The 10,245-nt window shown below is 47.9% G+C and overlaps 1 protein-coding gene across 1 annotated transcript in view; it reads right to left on the bottom strand.

Annotated features, from left to right (window-relative positions):
• TCF7L1 (transcription factor 7 like 1) overlaps positions 1-10,239 on the bottom strand; it is a 188,092-nt gene extending 177,853 nt beyond the window's left edge. Inside the window, exons 1-3 of the mRNA XM_019623792.1 lie at positions 10,053-10,239; positions 9,907-9,970; positions 9,553-9,680 (exon numbers count right to left, since the gene is read on the bottom strand). Coding sequence (XP_019479337.1) covers positions 9,553-9,618 — 66 coding nt within the window. The 5' untranslated portion in view covers positions 9,619-9,680; positions 9,907-9,970; positions 10,053-10,239. The remainder of the gene's footprint in view (positions 1-9,552; positions 9,681-9,906; positions 9,971-10,052) is intronic.
• Positions 10,240-10,245: the final 6 nt, after the last annotated feature.

The raw sequence follows: 10,245 nt of genomic DNA, 5'->3' as shown, positions 1-10,245 counted from the left end.
AGAAGCTGGAGACTGATGTGCCTTGCCCGGGAAGAGCGCAATGATGGTGCCAACTTGGGCCAGTGAAGCAACGTCCTCCACAACCAGACTGAAGAACAAAAGGACAGCAACTTGTTTGTTCCCCTTCCCCCAATTCCCCAGCACTGTTCCCATTCCCCCAATTCACCAATAAAAATCTTTAAAAAAAAATAAAAATAAAAATAAAATAAAAAATAAAATACCTTGAGAAAATATCCACTTATTAAAATATTGATTCAATTTTTTTGGCCACTAACCATCTTAAAGTTGTAATACCGTACATTACTTTGATGACATTTCTCATTTACTTTTATATCCCAGAGATTCGTTCTATGATGCTGATATTGAGTTTTAGCCTTGGACAAATCCTATTTTCAAAACACAGTCAATTCAGCCAAAATATTAATTCAGTGACCCTCAACTACTAACATTATCCCTGTTCTGCCGAAGAGGGCCCTAGGGCACAGGGGCACAGAGCCAGACCACGGCTAGGCTGATATGCAAGGCCGGGCCAACCATGGCCAAACCCAAGACCCAGACCCCTTAGCCATACTGGCACCTCAAGGGAAAAGTGGTAGCCTGTCAGTGGAGTAAGCTCCTCCAACCCTCAAGCCTTGGGCTTCTCTCCACACATGTTCCTCTCTCCTCTCTTTCAGTGCGATGTCAAAGGAACTGCTTATTAAGAGGCTCTCCCCAACTCCAGACTGCCCATCCCTGTCCCTTCCTGGGAACACCCGTGAAGATGATGTACTCCCCACTCCAAAGCTTCAACACCAGTGTCTCTCTCTCTGCCAAGCATTTTAAAACAGAAAAGTGTATGTTATAAAGTAGAAATATAAAGTATTTTTTATCTCACGTATCTCTAATATTCCTCCTATACCTCTCCTCTATGCACTCCACGCTAGAAAACAGTTTAAACAGATAATATAATTAACAAGCAATGACTGTATCCAATTTACATGTAAAATAATATTCATACATGTATAAGAAAGTGGGGCTGGTCAGGAGTCGGAAGTAGGCAATAGACCAAGTCCACAGGTGCATATAATAATAATAGATATCGTGGTAGCTAAGGAACCAAGCTTACCACCTCAAGATGTCAGAAGGAAAACACAGGGAAATTGGAGGGGAAAAGTAGATTAAATGGAGCTGCAGAGCACAGAAAAGTGAAGAAAAATTAAAAACTACAATGATCATCTCTGAAACTGTAAAGAGACCAGGCATGAGGAGTCTAAGTCTACCCCAGGCGGAAGCAGCGATTAAAAGTTGCCTCTTAAGTGAAAGGGCTAGAAATGCCACCGGGAAGAGTGAATACAGATGTCACTCATCATTCATCTTTTACTGTACTTGTATACACCATTTCTTTGTATCTTGCTCCAAATGGCACTTTCACATTAATTTAGCTGTTGACTTTCAGTAGAAAAGAAATTGCAGTATTGTGGTCGGAATAATGGCTCTATCACCTTCTAGAGAAGTGACTCTAGGCCCTTGCTCTCTGTCTCAGCTTCCTCATGGATAAAACAGGGATTATAATATCGGCTGTGTAAGTGCTCAGTGCGGTAACAGTTGTAAACGATGTGATATTGTGCCTGGAACATTGCAGGTGCCTGCCTACAGGGCTGTTTTTTTTTAAATATTGATGTTTAAATATTCATGCTGTCAACATTCAACAAATATCTCTGACTCACTTATCATGGGTCAGGTGTTACAGTTTAATAAAGAAGTATTCTGAGGCACATTTTTCCCACAGCGCTGCTTTCTACCAGGCTTGCTGTGGATCTCCCTAAGTAGTAGAGGGTACCGCTCCAGGGAGCAGCAGAGCTCTAGTCCTCTTCCCATCATTCGTAACTGTTTGATCTGGGCAAGTCCACGATCTCCAAGCTTGTGCTCTTCGCCAGTGGGGTGGGCTGGATGGTCCCCTTTCCAGCTCTGAGGGATATAGGGTACTCACACCAGGTCCTTGCTTAAGAATTTCAGGGAGGAACACCCAGAAGGTATGTGTTATAAATCCAACTGATTTTAGTGACCCTGGTATGTTCTTTTTGCAATTTATGGGAAAGAGTGTAATTCCAAGTATCAGAAATCACTGCTGCCAACAAATCTGGACTTATAAATTGATCAGCTTTTAACACTCCTTATTCCTACTTCTTTTGTTTTTCTTCTTTATCATCAGATCCATCTATTTCTTAATCACTGTTACTATGGCTCACATTTACAACTTTCTGACTTTCCACCACACTTTTTCTATAGCCATTCCTACAAACAATGGCCTCATCCGCTTTTTGAGGTATAAGATGTTTATCTCACTAAGATTTGGCACCTTGTAATATCCAGCTTTCCAGGGGGGCTTAGCGAGGACACTAAATACCTTCCCTCAACCATCCACAGAAGCCCTCGTATTAATCTTCCCACCATGCTTATTGTTTTCAGAAAGAGACCACCTGGAAGATAATTTGGGAAGTGAAGGAAAAAGCACTCAATTACCTGATTCCTTTCCTAATTTCAGATCAGCTTACACACACACACACACACACACACACACACACACACACACACACACAGAAGCAGGGGGAGACCAAAACATTCTTTGCAATTCTCTGTGTAAACATTTAGTATTTATTTCTTTAATGGTCAATTTACTGAAATAGTTACAGATGATTGGGACTGATTTTTAACTTATAAAATATTTTGCAAAATGAACAATAAGGAAACAATGTTTGCACACTTGGTTCACCAGGGCTTGGTTTGTTAACCAAACTATGTTGTAATCCAAATTGCAGGGGTGGTGAGCCAGTGTACGCCTCCCGCCTTCTTCCACACTAAAGACACACTTGAATCTTCTTCCAAACCCTCACCAATTTCAACAAGGAAAAACGGTCCCCAAATTCAAAACAGTTCAATTGTTAGTAGATAACCCCTTTATCCTCTGAAACAGGGTAACGTGGTGGTGGTGAAGTTCCTAGGGCCACCCACTGAAAGTTATTTCACGCCTCTGGAGCACAGTACTGGAGGGACAACTTAAACCGCAGCCACTTACTCGCGTCTACAGCTGTTTATTTGGGAAGGTTCATTCCCAGGTCCACTCTGTAACGTTGGAACAAATCTATCCACCCTCCACCTCAACTGATAACTCACATCAGGATTTCTGAACTGGAAAGCAAAGGTCAGCTGCCCTTCTCCCCAGAGGAGGAGGAGCTGGTTATGTCAGGCATTTGTGCAAAGTCACAAGGGTGGAATGGAAAGACCTAGACTTTGGACTCACAACCAAGTTCAAATCTTTGCACTGTCAGTTACCAGTGGTGTGACCTTGAACAAGATACTTGAGCTCTACAAGTGCATGACAGTGAAATGGGAATAACAAGTACCCACTACTTCCTAACAGGTCAGAAGCTAGTGCTCCATTCCATCCTCTTCCTTTCTCTGTTCTGAGAATCCTCTCTCCCCTTTTTCTCTTGCTCCCTTGCATCATCCAGTAGCTGCAGTTTCAACTGTTCCCTCAATATCCCCCCAAACCCAGTGTGTCTCCAATCAAACTCAGCAGTTTCTCCAAGTAAGAGCCTCTCACAGGCTGTGTGGGCTATTACTACCAAAATAGTCAGTGAGCATCAGTCCTTCACCGGGAGGCAGAGACAGCAGGTCAGGGCCACACCTGTATACATCATTCCCCTAGGTCACCGAGGTTCAGACACTAAGAACTGAGTGTGACATCAGCCACCTTCTGCCTCCGATACCACCCGTCCCCGCAAATTCAAGCAACCAACCCAGTCTCTCCCTTCCTTTCCATTTGGATACTCTTAAGCCCTTTTCAGCTCACCCCTGGACTCCTGTAAGTCTGACCATTCTAGCACCTTCCAGGTCCTCTCCCTGCAATCACTATTACCTTTCTATGCACATGTATGATTCACATCACTTCCCAGGATAACATTCGATGGTTCTCTGCTGCTTCTTGAAGACCAGGTTCCTTCAATGGCATTCAAGGTCTGGCCTCTTATCCTTCCAGGCAAATGGAGTAACTTGCATTACCCCAAATAGCCCTGAACTGTTTTCCTTCCTCCATGCCTCTGCTCTCACTGTGTTGGTTCAACTTCAAGATGAGGATGAAAGATGACTTCTACTTTTCCTTCTAAGCACCTCTGTACTGTTTACATTTTTTAATTATTAACAAGAATTACTCTTAATTAAAGAATGACTGAAGGACCGGCCGAGTGGCTCAGTTGGTTAAGAGCTCACTCAAGAGTGCAAGCTCTGAGCACCAGCGGTTCAATTCTCGGCCCAAGCTGAGTTGCCNCTCCTATTCACTTTCACATCTCAGCTCAATGATCACCTCTTAGGGAAAACTTCCTCAGCCCTCAGACTAGGTGATGTCCTTCTCGTCTGTGCTCTCCTGGTACGCTGCACCTTACTTTCCCAGCACCTGTCATAGTTTAATTAAACATTTATTTGTGTGATAATTAGTTACAGTTGAGAGATAGGGACCACCTCTGTTGTACTCACTTTTGCATCTTCTGTGCTGATCGTAGGATCCAGAACAACAGTAGGTGCCAATTACCAATATCAGTAACTAAAGAATGATTGACATGGGCTGGCGGAGTGGCTCATTGGTTAAGAGTTGGCTTGGGACGCCAGCTGAGCAGCTAGGGCCCCGGTTCGGATCCCACATGAGCCAGTGACACTGCGCTCCCTACAGCTAAGATGGTGAACAACAACTCTACCTGAAGCTGGGTTGCCTGAGTCACCAGTGATGGTGTAGGCTGCAGTGGGGCTGGCCGGCAGCTGGTGTGAACTTTTGTGAGCTTTTGTGATCCGTCGTCCAATGGCCGGCGAGTGGCTGCCTCACCCGGGAAAAGCTCAGTGATAATACCAACATGGGCCAGTGAAGTGACGTCCTCCACAACTAGACTGAAGAACGAAAGGGCAACTTGTCTGTTCCCCTTCCCAGATTCCCCAGCGCTGTTCCCTCCCCCAATTCCCCAATAAAATTAAAAAAAAAAAAAAGAATGACTGAGTGTGTTAGAGACTAGTTTAAGACAACTTCTTCTACCTGCCTTCCTGGATCATGCCAGCCCAAAACAATTTTTCTATTCTCTTTATTCTCAAAATTCTTCTCTGGCCTTTGTGTACTATTAACATAGACTTCCTGTTATAGTGGTTTGTGCTGACATTACTTCTTCCTAACTCAGTTTTTAAATCCTTTAGGGCAAAGTTAGGTCTAATTCATCCCGTTTTCCACAGTCCCTTAGCCATTGCCCATGATGGGTCCTCAATAAACATCAGGTGAAGTCGAGGAGTTACAACTTCATCTTAAGGAAGCAAATCTAAATTTCCCCAGTTTAGCAAGTAAAAGCTGGCTCTAAATTGGAATATATGTAGGATCTTTGCATGATAGATTTTCCCCAATGAGTTAATCACTTAAATTCTTTTTCATGACACAGTTTTTTCGTTGCACGTCAGTTGCACAGTTGCACGTCACTATAAAGGTTGGAACACTGTTAAAGCTTAGATTTTGTGTGTATGTGCTAGCCTATTTTGTCTTCAAGAATCCACAGAAGTGAGTTCAATAAAGAATGAGACCAACCTATAACTTTCTAAAATTATAACAAAGCAAGCAGGAGGTATTCCCTGCCAGATCCACCAATCCAAAAACAAAAAACAAACAAAAAAGACTGACAGGGTTTGTCATCAATTCTCACCCCAGCAATTCAAGTGCCAAAACTTCAACAACGCAGGGCGCAGGAAGGGCCCTCGCAAAAGCTTGTTCCATGTGAAAAACCCTCATTAAACCCTGAGTTATATTTAGAAAAAAAAATGGAACAAAAGTTATATTTAGATAAAATGACTTAAAAGAATTTTACCAAAAGCAGCATGTTTATACCGATCTTCCAAAAGAAAAGGTTTTACTTAGCTTTTACACACAACTTCTAAAAACAGACAACTTCTCTACAAATACACCAAGATTTCTGCTTGTCTTTTTTGTGTCAGAAAGAAAACAGGAGCACCCAGGATATCGGCAAGACTGCCCACAGGAAGCAGTGGAATACAAAGGACTTGAAAACACGTTCAGAGAACAAAACAATTTCTTACAGAAACTTGAGCTGAAATGGTCTGAGAAAGGTGTCAGCAGCATGGTACTTGAGTTGTGGGAGAGCAGCTCTTAAATTTATAGATTGGATACCAAAACTATAGATTTCCTCAGCAATCTACCTAGAAGTGGTGTTCTTTCCCAAAATGTCATTAGCAATCCAAGTGTGGTCACAAACTACTCTCCATCACTTTGTAGCTAGCTAGCCCTCTGAACCACAGTCAACATTTCCTTTTGGCTCTTATTCCTCAAACTATTTTTGACATCCACTTTCTCCTGTTTGACTTACATTTTCCTAACAAAGTTCTAGTCAATGGCACCAAGGTGGTTTAGTAAGCTTGTGAAGCCTTTTTAGGAATGAATGTATCATTTCGGGGTGACTATTGGAAGGAGTAAAAGATGGTTTGTGACAGTTATTCCTCTTCATAGGCCACAGGGTCCCTAGGGCTCCAGATGGGAATGAATCACAGCTTGGAGGCTTGGCACACACCCCAGGTTAAGGGGACCTCTTCTCTAAAGAGCCTCAGGAAGAGGCCACTTCCCAGCCTTCCAGCCAAACCAGAGTGGAGGGCAAAGGTAATGCCCAGGGAGGAGATGGCCCGATATCAGGACTGGCCAGCCCCAGCCCCCAGTTGTCCCAACAGGAATTATGCCAGTGGTGAGGGTGTTGCAGCCCTGCTGCTTGCTATTATTTCTAGAGTCAATTAACACCCTGAAAACATTCCAGCCAATCCCCACTTTTGCTTCTGGCTTGGTATTTCCAGAAAGTGTTAGCACAGCAGAGAACTGAGGTCACCCAATTTTACACCACTTATAGGCCTTAGAGCAGCAAAGCCTAAGGCTGTAAAATTTAGAGATGAAACAAAAACAGACCTAGGACGCCAAAAGAGAGACCAGATTATATATTCCAGACACACACCGCTCCCCCCCCCCCCCCCAGCCACATCCCACCCCTTTCCTCTACCCCTTATCTATCCACATTCATTTTACCAGACTGGGACTTCAACAGAGGGCCTATGGCTTGCCTACAGTAAAAACTACATTAATTACATTAACATTATCATCCGAGGGAAGCATCATTTCAACCCTATACTCCAGACAAGTGCTTAAGGGTTTCCTCACTTGCTTTCCTAACAGCCCGTGATGTCCAAGCGTAGGGTCAAAATCAGGTTCTACTGAGCAGACTGAACTGCAGGAAACAGTCGCTCGTATACCAATGAACTTTATAAGCAGGCAGGAGCTTACGAGGTACACAAACAATGGGGGAACTGAACTTACTTCTGCAAGGGCAATTCACCAGGGAGACAAGATGTAGGTATGAGAGTGAACCAGGACATACCAAGTCCCTTATCAAGTGTCAACAGAGAGAGGGTGCCTGTCAGGCCTGAAACAGGGACGGCGACATGGGCCAGGGCAGGGAACAGCTGCATGGATGAACAGGCAGTGAGGCGTGCAGAGGGGAAAGGTCGGATTCCCCAAGGAGCACTCCAAAAATCCCACAGGTATTCAGGAATCTTCAGTACCAGCAAGAACCCAGCTTTGGAAGTTTTTAGGCAGAGGAGTATGTAAGATGGTAGAAAGAAGGAAGGGTGGTAGAAGGAAGAAAGGAGGGTATTGACACACAAAATCTGTCTGTCCCACTGAGGCACTTGGCAGGCGGGAGGCGGGGCAGCAAATAAAGATGGACAGCTGTCAGAGTCATCATTCAAAGAGGAAGAATCCAAATGCCCTAATGAGAAATGGGTAGGCAGAAGGAACAGCCCGCTGGAGGGAAATAACTGGTCTCATTTAGGACACGTCTGGTGACTTGATCTGCACCAGGACCTGGATCAGTGGTCACTCACAGATGTGAACACCTCCCAGACTCCTCTTTCCAGACATCTAATGGAAAATGGAAAAATGAGACTTTGGTAGCATAACCTTTTCACACACACATTACAGGAACCCTACCAAAACTTTCAGAACTGAACTATATCTGCAGACACAGGGTGAACTCAAGTGAAAACCTAAACAAAGTTGCTGCCGCTTGTATAAGTATTGCTCATCTTTTACTCGCACTTTTTTCTTTTAATATGAATGAGAAAAAGCAACAGCCAGATGTCCATACCTAGCTTATATTCAGGGCTTCCTGGGATGCTCCGAAGCAGGGCAAAAGCAGCAGGTCTTTCCTGCTTGAACAGTGAGAGGGCTGTATGGTCCCACTCCCCTCTCCGTTTGTCAGAGTCCCCCACCGCCACTCTCACATCCCAACTGGCCAGCAGAGCACACCACCGGCCAGAACTCGCAGCAGATGCCTCCGCTCTCCACCGACCGTGACAGCAGGGATCGTCCATTCAGCACTGAGCATTTCTCGGGAGGCCCTCTAATTATGACCATCATTGAAGAGCAGTTTGTGCATAAAGTGAGTTTGTCCAGCCTGGTTCCTAAGGCGCCAACACCTGCGGCCTCCAATCAAATAGGAACTGGCTGGCACTGGGAAGCCGCGGCGCCCAAGGGTGAGCACGCAAGAGCCTGTGGCACGTAGTAGACAGGCGCTCACCTAAGATCTGCCATCAGACCCAGCACCAGGGCAGGGGGTCCTGGGGTGAGGTGGCAGCTCAGAGAACACAAAAGCCTAGCCAGCCGCGGGCTGCGCCCCTCGCGACGCGGGGGGCAGGAGTTCAGAGCCAGGGAAGGGGGAGATGGAATCCTACCTCATTTGCACGTCGTCTGGGGCCCAGTCAATTTGCTTAATCATGGCTCTCAATGCCAGCGCGCAGCACACAATGCTCGCCCATTAACAGGTTTAAAGTGTCGCAGCGCTCGCTTTAAATAAGAAAAGTCGGCAACAAAGGGGAATAAAGCCAAGTTCCTCAACTTGAAGAATGCCGCGGGGTTGCCCTCGAAATCATCTCGGCGAGTTTAAAATCCCGAGCTCCACAGAAAAGTTGAGGCCCCTGCAAGAGGGCTGAGGGTGGGGGGACGGGGGCTGTGAATAACCCGCCACGAATACTGGTTTTCTTAGGAACCAACTCGCTGCCGCCCAGTGAAACTGAGGTCGGAGGGCAACGTCGCCAACCCAGCTCCCCCGGCCCCACTGCCCAACTGCCAGGAAAAGCTGACCCACTCCAGGAAGGAAAGCGAGACCCCCCCCCAACCCCCACCCCCCACCGCCGGCACAAATCCAAGTTTTTCCTTTAGCGCGAGCAATTTTGGAAGCCAAGAGAGACCCCAGAAGTGGACCCGAAAGTCCCTCCTCAGCAGAAGGGGGAGAATTTAAAAGAACGTTACTTTCATCCAGGCAGTGGCCAGCGCAGCCTAACGCTCGGGCGCCACAGAGTCGTTCAACTCCGCAAACAAGTTCTGCCGGGGATCCTCCCGGGACGGCCCCATCCCCCACCCCGTCGCCGAGCCCGGGGGCGCATCCCGCCTGCCGGGCCTCCCATCCGCCCCGGCGCGGCCGGACAGGCGCTCACCGTGCGCGCTCCTCCGGGAGACAGGGGTCCGTTGGGGAGGTACGGGCTGCTCAGGTCCGGGATCATCAGGAATGGGTACCCAGGGTACGGGGGGCCCTTAAAGAACGTGCCGTCCTGGGGCCTTCTCACTGCGGGCAAGACCAAGACAGGGTGAGACCCGGCCCCCGCGACAGCGCCGCGGCAGGGGCCCCGTGATCCGAGCGCCTCCCCACCCGCGTCCCAGGACCGCTGCCGCCGAGAGAGGCGGAGGACAGGGGGCACCGCCACGCGAGCGCGGAGAACCGGGGGCGGCCCCAGCTGAGGCGCCGAGAACTGCGGGGCCCGGGAACGGGGGCTGCCCGGGCCGACACGTACCTTCGGTGAAATAGTCCCGCGGCTTCTGGAAGGCGTCCCGAGCGGGCTGCGGGCGCCTCTCCGCCTGCAGAGGAGACACAAAGGCGAGGGCGGGTGAGCGGGCGCCGAGCCGGGGTCCCCGGGGTCGGCCGCCGGAGCCTCCTTACCTCCGAGTCCGAGCTGCTGCTCTGGTTCTCTGACTCGTTGACCAGGGACGACTTGACCTCGTCCAGGTCCCGCTGCGCCGAAGCGCTGTCGCTGCTCGGCTCCTGCTCCTCGCCCCCTTCGTCCTGGAAGGGGATCAGCTCGTCGTTCGCCCCGAGGTCGTCCCCTCCGCCGGTCGCCCCGGCGCCCGAGCCG

This window comes from Hipposideros armiger, unplaced genomic scaffold, assembly GCF_001890085.2.
Source record: "Hipposideros armiger isolate ML-2016 unplaced genomic scaffold, ASM189008v1 scaffold_561, whole genome shotgun sequence".
Taxonomy (NCBI): domain Eukaryota; kingdom Metazoa; phylum Chordata; class Mammalia; order Chiroptera; family Hipposideridae; genus Hipposideros; species Hipposideros armiger.
The sequence above is the reverse complement of the archived record's forward strand: the minus strand, read 5'-3'. Positions and strand labels throughout refer to the sequence as shown.